Source organism: Schistocerca serialis, chromosome 10 (assembly GCF_023864345.2).
Source record: "Schistocerca serialis cubense isolate TAMUIC-IGC-003099 chromosome 10, iqSchSeri2.2, whole genome shotgun sequence".
Taxonomy (NCBI): domain Eukaryota; kingdom Metazoa; phylum Arthropoda; class Insecta; order Orthoptera; family Acrididae; genus Schistocerca; species Schistocerca serialis.
The window spans coordinates 193,228,084-193,249,409 of NC_064647.1; the positions used below are offsets into that span (position 1 = coordinate 193,228,084).

Sequence of the window (21,326 nt, forward strand, 5' to 3'; positions counted from 1 at the left end):
ATAGACTATGAGCACTGATTGTTAGTAATGCTCAAATAATGGTATGACCCCCGATTACAACATTATTTTTGAGCAGAGTTTCGAGAAAATTAGAATAAATATAAGGTAGGAAATTTTTTATAGTATTCAGCTACATAGTGAGAAAACAGCGAACGGTGGACAAGCAAACTTTTTTATTTGACTATTTAATTTAATATTTTGATCCTATGCGTGTTAAAACGGAGGCAGTCAAAATTTTTCATTCTTTGTTTGATTTCCACGTTTATTATAGGAAATAACTGAAATGAAACACGGAAGTTAGTTATTTCAAAAACCGATTATTTTGAGCGGTTTTAACAGCCAGGTTAAACTAACGCGGAATAAAATCGATGACATAACCAGAAACCGGTTGTTTCAGCGGTTGTCGTGAAACATATATGAAGATGGTATCTGTTCTTTCGGATATGTTGTTTCAGTAACATGTCCGAAAGAACAGATACCATTGGTGACGATACAGTGCTCTACAATGAAATGGCAACTAAATCAAGACCCTACGCTGCCGACAGTCGTTGATGTACGTCAACGGGGACGGTTGAAAATGTGTACCCCAACCGGGACTCGAAACTGGGATCTCCTGCTTACATGACAGACGCTCTGTCCATCTGAGCCACCAAGGCCAAAGAGGATATTGCGACTGCAGGGACGTATCCCTTGCACGATCCCTGTGAGACGCACATTCCCTACTTAATGCCCACACACTATATTAATGCCCTCGGTGGCTCAGATGGACACCGGCACGGTAGCTCAGCGGGTTTGGTCAGAGGGTTAGCTGCCCTCTGTAATGAAAACACTGAGTTGATCAATCAAAGACGAACTTAAATGGGTGTCTTACGACGTTCGCCCCGAGCAGATGCAACGAACGAAAGCGAACAAAATGAGATTAAAAAAAAAGAAAGATGAATAGAGCGTCTGCCATGCAAGCAGGACGTCCCGGGTTCGAGTCCCGGTCGGGGTACATATTTTCAACTCTCCCGGTTGAGGTATATCAACGCATTTCGACAGCATAGGGTCTTGATTTAATTATCATTTCAGTCATGAAACGTCTCTAGCCCCTCTGTGCTCTCGGTGGCTCAGATGGATACAGCGTCTGCCATGTAAGCATGAGGTACTGGGTTCGAGACCTGATCGGGGCACATATTTTCAACTGTCCCCTTGATGTATATCAACGCCTTTCGGCAGCGTAGGGCCTTGATTTAATAATCATTTCAGTCGTGATACACGTCTCCAGTCCCTCGCAGCTAGAATCTTCCTCCGACCAAAATTGTGACGTCATGTGTCCGGGCTCACAGCTTGTACACACGCTGAAGAGTCCGCCGCCAAGTACCAACAAATCCAGCACTTTGGACTTTATTCGCTTGCTAGGGATACTACTCCAGCCTCGCTCTACCGCCTCCTGTTTGTCGACCTTCGCACGGAACTTCGCGATAGTGCCTCTGTGTACACTGATGGCTCTCGGACTGACCGTGGTGTCCGGTGTGCCTTCGTCACTGGCACCATTTCCGGTATCGGCTTCCGGAACGCTGCTCAGTATTTACAGCCGAGCTCTTCGCCCTGTATCAGGCCACGCAGTACTTGTGGCGACACAGGTTTTTCAATTGCGTCCTCTGCTGAGACACTCTCACTGACCTTCAGAGCCTCTGTGTACTGTACACCGTCCGTCCCTTAGTGTAACGGGTCGAGGAAAGCCGTCACTTCCCCGCTGTTGATGGAGCCACTGTGGGGTCCTGGTCGCTTGGGTCTGACGGGAAAAGAGGCTGTTGACGCTGCTACTGAGGCTGCAGTCTTCCTACCTCGGTCTGTTAGTTCTTCTACTCCTTCCAATGATCTCTGTGTTGCCATCTGTCGGCAGGTGGTGTCACTTTGGAATCACCACTCTTCTTCCCTTCATAGGAACAAGCTCCGGGAAATTAATCCTCTCCCAGCGGCTTAGAAGACCTATTCCCGGCACTCTCGCCGTAAGTAGATCATTTCAGCATTGGTAACTGTCGCATTTGGTAAATGGTGGTATCCCACCATTTTGCGCTCATTGCCGCGTGGGGTAGCCGCGCGGTCTGGGGCGCCTTGAAGTTCGCCCCCCCCCCCCCCCCCTGTCCCGACACCCCCCACCCTCGAAGGATGGAATCCTCCCTCAGGCATGAGAGTGTGTGTGCTGTCCTTAGCGTAAGTAAGGGAATACCCCCTTTTTAACTACTTACGTTTTAATTTATGTGTACCGTCAGAGTAATCGGTTGTTTTAGCCAATGACGCACGGGCTGTCGACCGCGTTTTACTTTTTATGCGTCGTAGCAATATGGCGAAGGATATTTAATCCTTCGTCAAGGACCTCCATTGTCTCTATGGCTTACGTCATGTAACATTCTCCAAGAGAAACTCCCTGTTTTTAGCTGTCTTGCCTTCCGTCGATTGGGCTTAACGTGCAGTCGCTTTTAACTCGTTTTTCGTCTTCGTGTTCTACGGTTCTGACATGGACGCGTATGACCTTAGTTGTTTTTGCGCCCTAAAACAAAACAAAACATCTCCAGACACCTTTTGGCCATGAGTATGGTCAAACACGATGTCCCCAGTTGCCAGGCAATCACGTCCTTACATTTACCCTTGTTTGCGTACAATGTCCACATCAACGTCTCACCCATCGTCTCACCCATCGATACGAAAAAAAAAAAAAAAACGATGACGTTCAACTATTTTAAGTGATTATACTATGATGTGGCACTTCAACCATGAACGTTGTATCTTTCGTGCAAATCGGTGAGTGACTGCATGATTGTGAAGCGTCTAAAAGGCAATAGTGTCTAAAAACGAAATAAGAGAACAGTCAGATGACGAAAATGATACCATTTAGACAATTCTACACAACTATGGTTCCGAAAAACAAACAAAAAAATCAATTATTGAACGTTGCAATGAAAAGTGTCCCCTTTAAGTACAACACCAACATTTTATTTACTGTTCGTACCATGTCGATGAGCTCCTTCTTCATGAAAGGCTTCATGAGGGCGAGGAATTTGTCCATAAAAGGCACGACGTTGATGTAGTGGATGGCCTTTATCCTGACAGGCAGCGCTTCCTGGAACAAGAAAAGAAAGGTACCTCAGTGAAGCGATGCAATGAGGGCACTTAGGTGGCTATAGAGTAGTCCGAGCGATTTTTCGCGGCTGTTCTTAAGAAATCGGTCGAACAAGAACCTACAGTTATCGCTAAATATGTACAGCTCTTGCACAAAATTAAAAATTTTATTTCTTCAAATACAGCCACAGTTCTGTTCATTTTTTAATAAAAATGGAGTAGAGACAACATGAATGTTACTAAATTTATCAAAAATAATGAACATCACCTAAAGGCACCTAGCCAAAACAAAAAATAAAAACTAAACTCTCACAGTACGTAATTTTTCTTTAGAGATGAAGACATGAAATAATGAAGAGAACATTATTACTGGTAAATACGACGTTATATTGTGATGGAATGAGGACAGAAGTGATTTCAAACGATGCCAAAATTATTAATCCTCTTCTTACACACATTCAGTGGCGGAAGTCCTACTGAGTAGGAACAAATACTGAAGGAATTTATGTCGAGTAACGGTAAGCCAAAATCACCACGTGACCACTGACTGCTCAACATATTACCTGCAAAATCCAAACACTCGGGCTCCTCACTTCCTCCATTCCCTCTTCCCCAGGGAACCACCAGGAATTGATCAACATCTCTCAGGGCAATCACTCAGGCAACCGTGCTACTTACATTCAAGGTCATGTGACATGAAAATGACCACAACCCCTTCCACTCTCCTCTGGACCTAATGGGGATCATGCAGCCCCTCCACACTTTCATCTTTTATAAATGGAGCACTTCTGGGGTAGGGCGCACTCAGGAGAGGATGTGCCTATTCGTTAAAACCAATATTAAGTGGCACCAGCAGAGCCCTCACCTAGGTGGTAAGTACTCTCAGTCTTACGTAGTTTTCGAATTTTCTCAATTCTACGCATTTTTATCGAGATTTCCACAATTTTACGTGTTTTTTCCAATAAAACAAGACTCTTCACGACGTCGGGCCCACGTCATGACCTTCTCAGGCAATCACAATGGAGAATTAGATATCACTGATCTTTCATAATTGGGACACTCTGGAGCTGGGAACAACAGGGATAAGCCGAGTCTGTTAATAACAAATTACATCAGTTGAGATCTGTTTGTTGAACATTTCGAGGCGCCACCAGAGGCCTCTCAGTTTAACGTATTTTCGACAACTTACCCCATTGAACCCAATTACGTGAACTACTTGACAACATCGCGTTATATCGTGTCACGAGGTCGTGTCACTGTGTTGTGTCTCATAGCGTCACCTAGCGTCGCGGCGCATCGTCGACGTCATGATGCTCTCAGCATGGTCCCGATTTAGGCATCGTTGCTAAGCCATAGCTCCATTACTAGAGTGTGACGTTCTAGAAACGAACACGCTGGTAGAAATAGTGACATCATGTAGAGGATGTCATAGAGAATTTAATAAGGACTACCGATTTCTAGCCGAACACATTGTTTTAGAAAATGAAGCATGCTTCCCAGTCTTGCGTCTGTAGAAGGTAACAGATCAGACGAAGCGACGTTCAGTCATCCGACAGAGTAACATTGAATTCCACAATTAGTTTGACTGCCAGTACAGATGTTTTGTGTAATCTATTTCCGTCTTAGAACTATAGGCATACAGGACATTGTTTTATAAACTATTTTAGATCCTGACAGCCTTTCTTGTAAGTAGAGTGCCATGTTATTACATCTTTCCATTACAAAAAAATCCATTAAAGCTACAATCTTCCACACCATCTATACATCAAGCTACAAAAGCATCACTTATTTCTTGTAATTTTAGGAGTCACTGCCAGAAAAGACATCTCTATCAATATCATATGATTTAGCATCACTCACCCCCAGAGACAAGTTCCAAAATGATCTTCCAGATACATACACGAAACTTTAACAGTTAATGGTCTAGATATCCTTGACAGACAATGTCCCCTATACGAATCAGGAAGGTATAATTTAAAAAATTGGTTCAAATGGCTCTGAGCGCTATGGGACTTAACATCTGACGTCATCAGTGCCCTAGAACTTAGAACTACTTAAACCTAACTAACGTAAGGACATCACACACATCCATGCCCGAAGCAGGATTCGAACCTGCGACCGTAGCGGTCGCGCGGTTCCAGACTGCAGCGTCTAGAACGGCTCGGCCAGGCCAGCCGGCAAGATATAATTTGTTCTGTAACACTACCAATTATACCCTCTAGAGCAGATGCATGGTTGTTCTTTCCATTCTCGGAATTATTATCATTAGAATTTTCCCTGCCGATTTGCTTACGACGAATACATAGTCTTCTGGATGTGCAGCATCATTACTGTCAGTTCCCGATTTGGTGTTGTATGTAACTATTTGTCCCTTTGTCAGTCCATTTTGGTGGGGATTGATGGGGTCCCCCCAATAACATCTACATTAATTCTCCGGATGGCGGCAGGTTGATCCCACGCCAGTCTGTTTTAGTAACTTTACTTATCTACACACTGGCCATTAAAATTGCTACACCACGAAGATGACGTGCTACAGAAGAACCTGTGATATGCAGATTAGCTTTTCAGAGCATTCATTCACACAAGACTGGCGTCGGTGGCGACACCTACAACGTGCTGACATGAGGAAAGTTTCCAACCGAATTCTCATACACAAACAGCAGTTGACCGCCGTTGCCTGGTGAAACGTTGTTGTGATGCCTCGTGTACGGAGGAGAAATGCGTACCATCACGTTTCCGACTTTGATAAAGGTCGTATTGTAGCCTATCGCGATTGCGGTTTATCGTATCACGACGTTGCTGCTCGCTTTGGTCGACATCCAATGACTGTTAGCAGAATATGGAATCGGTTGGTTCAGGAGGGTAATATGGAACGACGTGCTGGATCCGAACGGCCTCGTATCACTAGCAGTCGAGATGACAGTCATCTTATCCGCATGGCTGTAACGGATCATGCAGCCACGTCTCGATCCCTGAGTCAACAGATGGGGACATTTGCAAGACAACAACCATCTGCACGAACAGTTCGACAACGTTTGCAGCATCATGGACTATCAGCTCGGAGACCATAGCGGTGGTTACCCTTCACGCTGCATCACAGACAAGAAAGCCTGCGATGGTGTACTCCACGACGAACCTGGGTGCACGAATGGCAAAACGTCATTTTTTCGGATGAATCCAGGTTCTGTTTACAGCATCACGATGGTCGCATCCGTGTTTGGCGACATCGCGGTGAACGCACATTGGAAGCGTGTATACGTCATCGCCATACTGCCGTACCACCCGGCGTGATGGTATGGGTGCCATTGGTTACACGTCTCGCTCACCTCTTGTTCGCATTGGCGGCACTTTGAATAGTGGACGTTACATTTCGGATGTATTACGACCCGCGCCTCTACCCTTCATTCGATCCCTGCGAAACCCTACATTTCAGCAGGATAATGCACGACGGCATGTTGCAGGTTCCGTACAGGCCTTTCTGGATACAGAGAATGTTCGACTGGTGCCTGGGCAACACATTCTCCAGATCTCTCACCAATTGGAAACGTCTCGTCAATGGTGGCCGAGCAACTGGCTCGTCACAATACGCGAGTCACTACTCTTGATGAGCTGTGGTATCGTGTTGAAGCTGCATGGGCAGCTGTACCTGTACACGCCATCCAAGCTCTGTTTGACTCAATGCCCAGGCGTATGAAGGCCGTTATTACGGCCAGAGGTGGTTGTTCTGGGTAGTGATTTCTCAGGATCCATGCACCCAAATTGCGTGAAAATGTAATCACATGTCAGTTCTAGTATAATATATTTGTCCAATGAATACCCGTTTATCATCTGCATTTCTTCTCGGTGTAGCAATTTTACTGGCCAGTAGTGTAGCAGAAACCAGTTATTATTTCTCTCAGCGTACTATAATAAGCTTGTTATAACCGTTCGACATGCATACATCCCACAGACTGTGGCGACTGCGGCCAGGACGCACCTGCAGGTAGTAGAGGAACCGGGACAGCGGGCCCGGCGTGAGCCGTAGCAGGTGGCCGAAGACGACGCCGCTCATGTCGAAGATGAGCACGAGGCCGGGCGCGGTGCCCTCGCGGCGCTGCCACACGTCCAGCAGCATGAAGAAGGCGCGGAAGCAGTCCGAGTAGTTGAGCAGCGCCGGCTCTGTGTTGCGGAGCCGCATCAGCACCACGCAGTCGCCGTCCGGAGACCTTCCCGCCATCCCGTACCTGCGGCACGACACACACACACACACCCCGTAAACAGCGTGCGGTGAACAGACCGGCAGTGGTTCGTCGCTGTTGGCTGGGCCACCACCACGCAACACATGTACACTGATGACTCAGAGCATTATGCTCTCGTGAGAGAAGCCGTCGGATGGCGATGTGCACTTATACAGATAGCGGTACTAATGCATATACAAGACATAAAAGGGCAGCACATTGATGGAGATTTGTTCTCAGGTGATTCATCCAAAATGTTTTACGACCTGGTTACGGCTGCACAGAGGGAACTGACACACTTTGAATGAGGAATGCTAGTTGGAGCTAGACATATGGAATATTCCATTTCAGAAATCGTTAGGGACTTTAATATTCTGACACACACATTGTTAAGAGAGTGACGAGAATACAAAATTTCGGGCATCACCTCTCACCACAGACAGCAAAGTGCAAGACAGTCCTTATTTAACGACCGAGAGTAGTGAAGTTTGAGTGGAGTTTCTAACAACCATACCACAACAAAGGTCAAAAACTAATTATGATTGTAGTGTGGCTCACGCTGCTACATATTGCATTCTCAGGCAACAACAAAGTTATATTATGTGGCAGGTATCACTAGAGCACAGTTATTAAAGTCATTTCTTGAAATAATGGATAAACTAGTCACTCATCTTTTTGTGTTTCCCACACTGGTCTCGTTGTGAACTCATGGCTCAATCGTCAAAAATCTGATGATTCCAAGCTTGGATGCAAACAGGCCTAGGTGTTATTCTGAGATATTCAAAAGTTTTATAGATGTGTTTCATAAACCGTTCTTGAAGATTAAACTTTTGCAAGTTAGGACAATGGTGATGTAAAAAAAGTAATCAGCACTCCAAATTTAAGTTACACTTCTTTTTTATTATTTTTCTTGCAATATCACGTAACTCGTTCCAAAACATCACTTCGCAATATAAAACATACTTGAAAATGTCTTCCTCACTGTGAAAGTTCACATTTCATAAACTGACTACAATTTGCGTCTTTTTAACATGACGACCAAAGCTCGACTCTCTAATAACCGCTTACGCGCCCAAAAATCAGAGTTACAAGCACGTCAAAGATCATAGTGACAATAGAAAGAATACACATAATAACAATATCATTGTAATATATACATATCGATGTATCGATGTACCTCTACATTAATGAAATCAAATCTGAATGTTGTCACAGAGATATGTTAATTATTTTACAGAAACACAGTAGAAAATTGATGGTATCGAGAGGTTGAGGTGAAGTGCCGTAATGGTTACGTAATTCAAGTACCACTACAAGTTGTCAGTGTTAACAATTAACAATACATGAAATAACCACAGAAATCAATGTGGGACCTACAATGAATGTACCTATTAGGGCAGTGCAGCAAAATTTGGCGTTAATGGGCTATGGTAGCAGATGACTGATGCGAGTGCCTAACAGCACAACATCACTTGCAGAGCATCTCCTGAGCTTGTGACCAAATCAGTTGGAGCCTCGTCAGATGAGTCCAGATTTCAGTTGATCATAGGGTTTGAGTGCACGCTGGCTCCACGAAGCCATGTATCCAAGTTGTCAAGAAGGCACTGTGCAAGCCGATGGTGGCTCCATAATGGTGTGGACTGTGTTTACATGGAACAGATTGGCTCCTATCGTCCAACTGAACCGATCATTCACTGGGAATGGCTATGTTCGGCTACTTGGAGATAAGTTGCAGCAATTCATGGACTTCATGTTACCAAACAGCAACAAAATTTTTATAGATGACAACGCCCCATCTCACTGGTTCATTATTGCTCACAACTGGCTTGGCAAACATTCCGGAGCATGTGAGTGACGGGTTTGGCCAGATAGTCCGACATGAATACCTTTTTTTTTTTTTTTTTTTTTTTTTTGGTTGGTCATCTGTCTACTGACTGGTTTGATGCGGCCTGCCACGATTTCCTATCCTGTGCTAACCTCTTCATCTCAGAGTAGCATTTGCAACCTACATCCTCAATTATTTGCTTGACGTATTCCAAGCTCTGTCTTCCTCTACAGTTTTTGCCCTCTACAGCTCCCTCTAGTAACATGGAAGTCATTCCCTCATGTCTTAGCAGATGTCCTATCATCCTGTCCCTTCTCCTTATCAGTGTTTTCCACATATTCCTTTCCTCTCCGATTCTGCATAGAACCTCCTCATTCCTTACCTTATCAGTCCACCTAATTTTCAACATTCGTCTGTAGCACCACATCTCAAATGCTTCGATTCTCTTCTGTTCCGGTTTTCCCAAAGTCCATGTTTCACTACCACACAATGCTGTACTCCAGACGTACATCCTCAGAAATTTCTTCCTCAAGTTAAGGCCGATATTTGATATTAGTAGACTTCTCTTGGCCAGAAATGCCTTTTTTGCCATAGTCCATCATTGATTATTTTACTGCCTAGGTAACAGAATTCCTTAACTTCATTGACTTCGTGACCATCAATCCTCATGCTAAGTTTCTCACTGTTCTCATTTCTACTACTCCTCATTACCTTCGTCTTTCTCCGATTTACTCTCAAACCATACTGTGTACTCATTAGACTGTTCATTCCGTTCAGCAGATCATTTAATTCTTCTTCACTTTCACTCAGGATAGCAATGTCATCAGCGAATCGTTTCATTGATATCCTTTCACCTTGTATTTTAATTCCACTCCTGAACCTTTCTTTTATTTCCGTCATTGCTTCCTCGATGTACAGATTGAAAAGTAGGGGCGAAAGGCTACAGCCTTGTCTTACACCCTTCTTAATACGAGCACTTCGTTCTTGATCGTCCACTCTTATTATTCCCTCTTGGTTGTTGTACATATTGTATATGACCCGTCTCTCCCTATAGCTTACCCCTACTTTTTTCAGAATCTCGAACAGCTTGCACCATTTTATATTGTCGAACGCTTTTTCCAGGTCGACAAATCCTATGAAAGTGTCTTGATTTTTCTTTAGCCTCGCTTCGATTATTAGCCGTAACGTCAGAATTGCCTCTCTCGTCCCTTTACTTTTCCTAAAGCCAAACTGATCGTCACCTAGCGCATTCTCATTTTTTTCCATTCTTCTGTATATTATTCTTGTAAGCAGCTTCGATGCATGAGCTGTTAAGCTGATTGTGCGATAATTCTCGCACTTGTCAGCTCTTTCCGTCTTCGGAATTGTGTGGATGATGCTTTTCCGAAAGTCAGATGGTATATCGCCAGACTCATATATTCTACACACCAACGTGAATAGTCGTTTTGTTGCCACTTCCCACAATGATTTTAGAAATTATAATGGAATGTTATCCATCCCTTCTGCCTTATTTGACCGTAAGTACTCCAAAGCTCTTTTAAATTCCGATTCTAATACTGGATCCCCTATCTCTTCTAAATCGACTCCTGTTTCTTCTTCTATCACACCAGACAAATCTTCACCCTCATAGAGGTTTTCAATGTATTCATTCCACCTATCTGCTCTCTCCTCTGCATTTAACAGTGGAATTCCCGTTGCACTCTTAATGTTACCACCGTTGCTTTTAATGTCACCAAAGGTTGTTTTGACTTTCCTGTATGCTGAGTCTGTCCTTCCGACAATCATATCTTTTCCGATGTCTTCACATTTTTCCTGCAGCCATTTCGTCTTAACTTCCCTGCACTCCCTATTTATTTCATTCCTCAGCGACTTGTATTTCTGTATTCCTGATTTTCTCGGAATACTATCAGACATACATGGGACATAACTGAGAGATCAGTTCATGCACAAAATCCTGTACTGGCAAAACTTTCGCAGTAGCGCACAGCTATAGAGACAGGATGGTTCAGTATTTCTGCAGGGGAGTTACAATGACCTGTTGAGTCTGTGCCACTTCCAGCTGCTTCGCTACAGCATGCAAATGAAGATATTCGTTGACTTTTGTAACCTCAGTATATAATCACCTGTTTCATAGCCTATAGTCCACCTTAGGGATACAAAACAGCAGCCATTCTATGTGGCAAGGTTTATAAAAGTCCTCGACAGGTTTTTGTAGGTATGTGGTGTCAGACATCTATCCACAGCTTCCACAACTTTCATTGTTTTCACACATTACAGGGTAGCAGTTGGTGCAACTGGCAACTAATAGTATCCCACTTGTGTTCTTTTGGGTTCAGGTGAGGTACATTTGGTGACAAAGACATCAAAGTGAGATCACTCTGCCACTTCTAAAACTGCAGCAGCTGGTTTCTGGCCTTATGATAAGGGTACTTATCCTGCTGGAAGATACCGTAACCATCAAGGCAGCCAATAATGTCCACTGCAATGTTCAAATAATCCATAGCTGATATGGCCCCTTCGATTAGTACCAAAGGACCCTCATAAGACAATGTCAATGTCTCCCTTAGCACAATACTGTCATTACACGTCCGTGTCCATTGTGCAGTGGATGTTCACACAGATGATGGCACATACAGACACGAGAATTTACCTTGTGCAACAATAAACATGGTTCTCCTGACCAGGCGATACGTCTCCATCGATCCACAGTCGGATCTCGATGATACCTACACACTGAAATCATAACTGATGATGTCGTTGGGTAAACATGGGAACACGTAGAGGTCGTCTGCTGTACGTCAAACAATTTGTACTTAACCACGTGGTCCTGGAACGTTTGTGCGTGCACCAGCACTGTACTCTGTCATGAGTGAAGCGGCAGTTGTGCAGCTGAGAGGATGCACTTTTAGCTGTAGCAGTTTGTCTGATACAAAATAATTTAATTTAATCTCTGTTTTTCGTATACTCCTGCAAATAAGTAAACTGTATTGCGTATCTTACTGTGTACCTTACTCTAAGTTCTTTCCATTAATTTTAGTGCATTGATAATTTTGGGCGTTAGTAGTTGAGAAGCGGCTCCATTGCTGTTGTATGTGAGGGAAGCTGGCAAGTGCAGGGGTGCAGAAAGGCCATGCAACTATGAACCGGCCTGCAGTGTATTTACATAGAATTGAAACACCTTCGAAACTTTTCATGCTACATAAGGCCATAGAAGCATGGTCTTCTCCAAATGTGGTTCTGACTAAAATGCGATTCTGGTAACTGGAATCCAAGATTTTTGTTAATCATGCCTTCTACGTTCTTGTGCTGATGTTTCCATAGGGACTTTCATCCCCTAAGACATATTTACTTATATCTAACCAAGAAGATAAATACCAGTTATCACAGATAGAGTTTTAAAAATTTTTTAATATAAGGAAATACTTTCTTAAAAATTTTGATCCCCTATTTCACCACATTAGGGGATGAATTTTCAAAAACAATGAAACAAATACTTTTTTAAAAATTTTCAACCGTGAAGCCAAATTCAAATTGTCATACATTTAGCTTTAAAAATGATTTCATAATGAATTAGTTTCCCACAACATTTGTCTTTGACATATATTTTTTATTTCTAACCGAGAAGCCAGAAGTCAGATAGCAATATTTCGTAGAAGCATCCTTCAAAATGCTTTAGTAGGTCTTTAATAACGATTTATTTAAAAAAAATTCATGCATTAATTCACCCCCATAAGGGTTAAACTTCCGAAGATACTGAAAGATGTATTACTTTATATCTGACCAAAAAGCGAAATGCCAGTTTTTGTAGGGCTAGCTTCAAAATTGCCTTAATAGCAATATACATTAAAAAAAACTTTCATGTCCTCTTTCACCCCTTACTGGAGGAATTTCGAAAAATCCAGAGTTTTTATCCTAAGTGGTTTTGGCTGAGCGATAATGAGTCAGTGAGTTAGTGAGTCAGCCTTTTACTTACAGACAATGAGAAGTAACAGGGCACATCGTTATTTGGAAACGTTTAGTAAATTAATGGCTGTAAGTGGTGGCTGCAAGTAGCCGAACATAGCCATTTCCATTCAATGATCGTTTCAGATGCAGCAAAAGATCAGGCCTTTCTATGTAAACACAGTCCACATCATTGACATTTTCGGTTCATGGCTTCGAGAACTCTCCATCTCACGAACCCTAACGTAACCTCTTAGCAACTGAAATCTGCAGTCATTTGACCGCACTACGACGTTCAAGTCGTCTCGGGTCCAACCAACACCGTCACGACCCCTGGAGGGGCGCTGCAGGCGATACTGTGCTGTTAACAAACGCACTCACGTCGGTCGTTTGCTGCCACAGTCCATTAACGTGAAATTTCGCCCCTCTGACCTAACTTAACGCGTTCGTCGTACGTCCTACATTGACTTGTGCGGTTGTTTCATGCAGTACTGCTTGTCTGTTAGTAGCGGCAACTCTATGCAACTGCTGCTACTCTCGGTCTTAAGTTGAGGCGGTCGTCCGCTGCTTTGTCCGAGGTGAGAGGCTCATCCTGAAACCTGACATTCTCGACCCACTCTTGACACTGTGGACATCAGTGTACTGAATTCCCTAACGATTTCCGAAACTGAATGTCCCATGCGTCTAGCTCCAACTACCATACCGCGTTCAATGTCTGTTCATTCTCGTCGTGATGTCATAATGACGTCGATGGCTTCCCACTACTTGCTTATTATTATTGTCATTAGATACACCTTGCAGTAGGAATGCACTAACCTTTTATACCTTGTGTATCGAATTCTACTGCCACATGTATATGTGTCTATCGCTATCCGATGGCTTATGTCACCTCATTGTGTAAGTAGCGACATGTGGGTAAGGGATCAGTGTGGCATTCGTGATTTTACGATGTTGCTGTTGTGGTCTTCAGTCCAGAGACTGGTTTGATGCACCTCTCCATGTTACTCTATCCTGTGCAAGCTTCTTCATTTCCCAGTACCTACTGCAACCTACATTCTTCTGAATCTGCTTAGTGTATTCACCTCTTGGTCTCCCTCTATGACTTTTACCCTCCACGCTCTTCAATACTAAATTGGTGATCCCCTGATGTCTCAGAACATGTCCTACCAACCGATCTCTACTTCTAGTCAAGTTGTACCACAAATTTCTCTTCTCCACAATTCTATTCAATATGTCCTCGTTAGTTATGTGGTGTACCCATCTAATCTCCAGCATTCTTCTGTTGCACCACATTTCGAAAGCCTCTATTCTCTTCTTGTCTAAACTATGTACCGTCCATGTTTCACTCCACACAACTACTTTCAGAAACGACTTTCTCACCCTTAAATCTATACTCGATGTTAAGAAATTTCTCTTCTTCAGAAATGCTTTCCTTGCCATTGCCAATCTACATTTTATATCCTCTCTACTTCGACCATGATTTTGCTCCCCAAATAGCAAAATTCATTTACTACTTTAAGTGTCTCATTTCCTAATCTAATTCCCTCACCTGATTTAATTCGACTAACTTCCATTACCCTCGTTTTGCTTTTGCTGATGTTCATCTTATATCCTCCCTTCAAGACACTGTCCATTCCATTCAATTGCTCTTTCAGGTCCTTTGCTGTGTCTGACAGAATTACAAAGTCATCGGCGAACCTCAAAGTTTTTATTTCTTCTCCATGGATTTTAATTCTTACTCCTAATTTTTCTTTTGTTTCCTTTACTGCTTGCTCAATATACAGATCGAATAACATCGGGGATAGGCTACAACCCTGTCTCACTCCCTTCCCAGCTACTGCTTCCCATTCATGCCCATCGACTCTTATAACAAATATCTGGTTACTGTACAATTTGTAAATAGCCCTTCGCTCCCTGTATTTTACCCCTGCCATCTTCAGAATTTGAAAGAGAGTGTTACAGTCGACATTGTCAACAGCTTTCTCTAAGTCTATAAATGCGAGAAACGTAGGTTTGCCTTCCCTTGATCTTTTTTCTAAGATACGTCGTAGAGTCACTATTGCCTCACGTGTTCCAACATTTCTACGGAATCCAAACTGATCTTCCCCGAGGTCGGCTTCTACCAGTTTTTCCACTCGTCTGTAAAGAATTGGCGTTAGTATTTTGCAGCCGTGACATTCTATTTTGATAGTTCGGTAATTTTCACATCTGTCAACACCTGCTTTCTTTGGGATTGGAATTATTATATTCTTATCTTCTGGTAAACCTTGCGGGATGTAAGGTCGTGATCCATGAAACTCTTCAGCTCCTAACGTTTCGTCCAGTGCTTCGCTGGACATCTTCAGAGGGGTGTTTCTCCTCCTTTGAGTCTTGCCGACTGACGGGTCGGACGTCTGAGAGCGACTTATGTATCGTCGAAAGTGGGCGTGACCAGAGTTACACGTGATATGCAGAGATATCCTTTGTCAGAGATAAAACTTAACTATCGATCGTAATCTTGTCATGGATAAAAACTGTCTAGCAATTCTGTAGTGCTACTGTCCAAATCTCACTAAGTTTCATGGTCTCTTCTTTCCGATTAAAATTATCCCTATGTTTATATATTTCAATTGCTTCTCTACAAAGCCGTGGGTAATAGTTCGTCGTCGTAGATAAAATTTTTGTTTCGGAAAACTTCACTTGATGATTTCCTGGCTGAAAAGCGTGTTCTGCTACAGCCGATTTATCTGTTTTTCCTAATCGGCAAAGACTTCTGTGTTCTTTTAACCGTGTATTTACGCTTCTTTTTGTTGTTCCAACATAAACTTTACCACATGTACACGGAATTATATATACGCCATTGGCTGATAGAGGAGCGCGTTTATCTTTTACAGACCGAAGAACATGACAAATTTTCTTCGTTGGTCTAAAAACAGGTCTAATATCATATTTACTTAAAATCTTTCCAATCTGATGCGTTACTTTCTTTATAAAAGGGAGAGAGACTGTATTCTTCCATCGTTTTTCGGACTTGTCCTTAAGCTTTTTGTTGTTTGGGTGCAGAATTCTGCTTACTTCTTTCTTTGAGTAGCCATTTTTCTCAAAAGCGTGCTTCAGATGTTTTAATTCGTCGTCTAGATACTCCGGCGTGCAAATCCGTCTGACTCTGTCAACGAGACTTGTAATCACACCTCTTTTTTGTTTTGGATGGTGGTTAGAGTTTTTATGTAAGTATCTGTCTGTGTGCGTTATTTTTCTAAAAATCTGTTGTTTCAAGCTTCCATCCGTCTGTCTCATAACTAAAACATCCAAAAACGGTATTTTATTATCATAACGCACACAGACAGATACTTATATAAAAACTCTAACCACCATCCAAAACAAAAAAGAGGTGTGATTACAAGTCTCGTTGACAGAGCCAGACGGATTTGCACGCCGGAGTATCTAGACGACGAATTAAAACATCTGAAGCACGCTTTTGAGAAAAGTGGCTACTCAAAGAAAGAAGTAAGCAGAATTCTGCACCCAAACAACAAAAAGCTTAAGGACAAGTCCGAAAAACGATGGAAGAATACAGTCTCTCTCCCTTTTATAAAGAAAGTAACGGATCAGATTGGAAAGATTTTAAGTAAACATGATATTAGACCTGTTTTTAGACCAACGAAGAAAATTTGTCATGTTCTTCGGTCTGTAAAAGATAAACGCGCTCCTCTATCAGCCAGTGGCGTATATAAAATTCCGTGTACATGTGGTAAAGTTTATGTTGGAACAACAAAAAGAAGCGTAAATACACGGTTAAAAGAACACAGAAGTCTTTGCCGATTAGGAAAAACAGATAAATCGGCTGTAGCAGAACACGCTTTTCAGCCAGGAAATCATCAAGTGAAGTTTTCCGAAACAAAAATTTTATCTACGACGACGAACTATTACCCACGGCTTTGTAGAGAAGCAATTGAAATATATAAACATAGGGATAATTTTAATCGGAAAGAAGAGACCATGAAACTTAGTGAGATTTGGACAGTAGCACTACAGAATTGCTAGACAGTTTTTATCCGTGACAAGATTACGATCGATAGTTAAGTTTTATCTCTGACAAAGGATATCTCTGCATATCACGTGTAACTCTGGTCACGCCCACTTTCTACGATACATAAGTCGCTCTCAGACGTCCGACCCGTCAGTCGGCAAGACTCACCGGAGGAGAAACACCCCTCTGAAGATGTCCAGCGAAGCACTAGACGAAACGTTAGGAGCTGAAGAGTTTCATGGATCACGACCTTACATCCCGCAAGGTTTACCAGAAGATATGTCATCCGGTAGTGAAAGCCTTCATACTATTATATTCTTCTTGAAGTCTGAGGGTATTTCATCTGTCTTATATATCTTGCGCCCCACATGGTAGATTTCTGTCAGGGGCTGACTCTCTCAAGGCTATCAGTAGTTCTAATGGAATGTTGTCTACTCCCGGGGCCTTGTTTCGACTTAGATCTTTCAGTGCTCTGTCAAATTCTTCACGCAGTATCATATCTCCCATTTCATCTTCATCTACATGCTCCTTCATTTTCATAACATTGTCCTCAAGTACATCGCCCTTGTATAGACCCTTTATATACTCCTTCCACCTTTTTGGTTTCCCTTCTTTGCTTAGAACTGGGTTTCTATCTGAGCTCTTGATATTAATGCAAGTGGTTCTGTTTTCTCCAAAGGTCTCTTTAATTTTCCTGTAGGCAATATCTATCTTACCCCTAGTGATACGCGCCTCTACATCCTTACACCTGTCCTCCGGCCATCCCTGCTTAGCCATTTTGCACTTCCTGTTAATCTCAATTTTGGAACGTTAGTATTCCTTTCTGTCTGCTTCATTTACTGCATTTTTATATTTTCTCCTTTCATGAGTTAAATTCAATATTTCGTCTGTTACCCAAGGATTTCTACAAGCCTTCGTGATTTTACCTACTTGATCCTCTGCTGCCTTCACTATTATATCTCTCAAAGGTACCCATTCTTCACCTGCTACATTTCTTTCCCCCATTCTTGTCAATCGTTCCCTTATGCTCTCCCTGAAACTCTCCATAACCTCTTGTTTTGTCAGTTTATCCAGGTCCCTCCTTAAATTCCCACCGATGTACATATGGTAAATGTGGGACCGTGAACTACGGCGTCGATATTACCACATGCGTTCAGACAGGACCAACGCGCTGTTATTATTTTCTTGGCTGCCAACGGGCAAAGAATGAAGAATGTGTATGGAGCAGCTTGTCCATCGGACGCCAAGTTTTGCGCCGGTCGCTACTCGACACGTCCCCATATCGTGAATGTCTTAATGCAGAAGTTACGCCACTTTAGGTGGGAGACAACCGAGCAACCGTCCGACAGTCCTGATCTGTCCCCATGCAGTCATCATGCCTCCAGTCCCTTAAAACAAGACATGAGTGGTCGACGATTTCTGTCACACGAGGATGTGGCAGCACACAGTTACGGAATTCTTCATGCAAACTTGCTGCGTTGCTGCCTAAGTGCTCACTGGTATTTTCCTCGATTGGCTTACCGATTCTGAACTGTATGGTCTTCAGATGGAAACTTTTTGATGGCCCCTCTAACTTAATTGGGTCGCATAGAACAGAATTGAGCTGTACGTGGCTCGTGTTCCCACCATCATGTATTTTACACCCTGTTTTCAACGTACTTCCACCTCACTACGTCAATTTAAATTACTACTGTCACTGAGTTGCTGCTTTGCCTGCCGGTGAGCGGTGTTAACAGCGCGTATCGATATATCCCCTCTCGTAGTATCTTTGATTGACTGCAATTACTTCCCGGTCGTCGTCTGTCGTAAGTGGAATACGGGTAGCGAGTTCGGACTGCCAGTCAGTTGGAACGCGTCTGGAGCACAGTCCGGACCTGCCAGTCGGGGAGTTGCATTGCGGCACTATTGCAGTCGGGTTGGAGCAGTGAGGTCTGCGTCGACATGGATCACCCGACCATTGCCGCCACGCACCACTTGAGCCGGGCCACGGTCTTGGTGGATCGTCGGTCGGTCATCCTACCGGACGACGCGTTTTGGGTCTCCAGTCGTTCATGAATTGGCTGTGTGTGTGTGTGCGTGTGTGTGTGTGTGAGTGTGTGTGTGCATCGACACCCGATTTGTCTTCGTATGTGCTTAGTTACTGTTGGGTATCATTCAGGTCTTGATGCAAGTGTTTGTCAGGTTGGGTGTGTATTTGGCGTTATTTCGACTGACGACTATTTTAGATGTTGACAGCATTCTGAGGGAGTCGGTCGGTTGCTGCGGACCAGGGAAGATATCTCCGCGTTGGCTGGGTCTGCTGGCGCTCCCTGCACAGTGTCGGAGCGTGTGAAGAGCTGTCCGATCTCTACGAGCTTCGTGGCTCACCGACAGAGGACGTCGAAGTTGAGTGGTGTTTTAAGTACCCAAGCCACGTCGTTACGGTAGTACGCCGTTGGGGAGGTTTTCCTGTGAGCAACACCGTGTGTTTGTATTCCTGAAATTTAGCTGTCATGCTATGAAATTAACTATATTGGTTGACTACAATTCAAGTGCACCAGTGGAATTTTCTGCCTTGTGGTCGTTAGTGTTTTGGTTACCTGACATGGCCACTAACGTAATTTCAGGTAGCGTCCTTTCCTCACCTGTTGCTGCTGTCCAAGATGGTGTGTAGTTTTGACAGCTTAATACATCTTTCACTGAGGATAATCATGTTTGAAACATTTTGTGTTTGAGTTCTCATGTACCGATTGGGAGCAAGCAACTCGTTTTGTCAGTCGGTCCATGGCTGTTCCCTGGTTGAGTTCCGACGGATCAAGTGTAGCTGGGCTCACCACCTGCCTCACCTAAGTGAACGAGGGCAGACCGACCCCCTGGAGGCTTCTGAGTGCCGTTGTCTTTATTGTCTTTCTCACCGGTATTTAATTGTTTGTCTATAATCTATCATAGTCAATGATTTAAAAAATTCCTGGTTTTACTGTATTTAATGTAAATTAAAGGCCTTCAGCTGTGTATAAGTAAGTTTGAATTGCGGAAAGTAGATATTTGTTGAAAGTTTATTGTCGTTGTGTTGTCTTTTCTTGTAGTGCGTTTCAGCCACCTAAAACTTAAGATTTACGGTTATAGTTTTTTTAAAAAAATTTTGAGAAATTAATTGTGGGCCTTGAGCTGCTTGGAACCTTATCTTAAAATTACTTTTCAAGCTTAAATATTGCGGCCTTCTGCCCTTAGAGGTTTATGGTATTTTTTAATTTTGGAAAATCAATTGGGGGCCTTCAGCCTCTTAAAATCTTATTCTTGAAGTTACCCTTTGAGCAAGAACATTGCGGCCTTCTGCCTTAGAAAGGTTATGGTAATCTATTTCAAAATCTTGAAAATTTTATTGTGAGCCTTCAGCCATTTGTATTGCATCTTGTTTATATTTATATATGTATATTAATTACTTTAATTGTTATTGTAACTGCGTGTCTTTAGTCACTTAAAATTACCTTGTTGATTTTTTAAAAGATTTCTTGTTTGGAGGCCTTCAGCCGTGAAAGATTTGGAGTTTGATGTGTTATTAAATTACGGTAAATTACAATTTTAAGATGAAAATGACCCCAACCTTATTTGGCCCTTTCCGCAGTCCTAATCACCTGTTCTTCCCAGCAGGTATAGCGGGCGTTTCAAGAATGATTCAGTAATCTGGGTTAGACAAGAGAGGATACCATTCTGGAGGAGAGAATTAACTAAAGGTCGTGTTGCACAACCGGGGAAGACTGCCAAGTGTAAGGTGGAAGGACTGTACGATGGGTGGTTGAATGGATGGTGTTCTCAGGATAGAATGGAAAATTAAATATATGAATGATTAAGTTCAACGTTCACCAAGGGTTGTAGTGGCCGAGAAGAGGAAAAAAGGCACGTGGTCAGGGCGCCGCGCGTGCTGGCGGTCCTACTCACAGGTACTCGTTGGTGGCGACGTTGACGGGCAGCAGCGGGTCGCGGTCGGTGAAGAGGTCTGGCATGTGGGTGCGCGCCGTGTACGCCGCGTCGATGGTGTTCTTGGCCGCCTCCAGCCGGTAGTGGCAGCTGTGCAGGAACAGCACCAGCTGCAGGTCTGCAACGGAAGATAAGGCGGGTCCAGTCAGGCCGGCAGGTCAGCGCTGGACGCAGCCAAGCAACTGTTCCGACACCAATCCCAAAGTGAATCTGTCTTTTTTACTCACAGAAGGAGTTTTTTAATTTTATTTTAACGGTCCGAGATATCGAA

At 43.3% G+C, this 21,326-nt stretch overlaps 1 protein-coding gene across 2 annotated transcripts in view; it reads right to left on the reverse strand.

Moving 5' to 3' along the window:
• LOC126425068 (retinol-binding protein pinta-like) overlaps positions 1–21,326 on the reverse strand; it is a 271,017-nt gene that overhangs the window by 49,553 nt on the left and 200,138 nt on the right. For both annotated transcript variants that reach the window (XM_050087979.1, XM_050087978.1), the window contains 3 exons: positions 21,017–21,173; positions 7,082–7,328; positions 2,996–3,106 (listed from right to left, as the gene is read on the reverse strand). In XM_050087979.1, the coding sequence (XP_049943936.1) occupies positions 2,996–3,106; positions 7,082–7,328; positions 21,017–21,173 (515 nt within the window). The remainder of the gene's footprint in view (positions 1–2,995; positions 3,107–7,081; positions 7,329–21,016; positions 21,174–21,326) is intronic.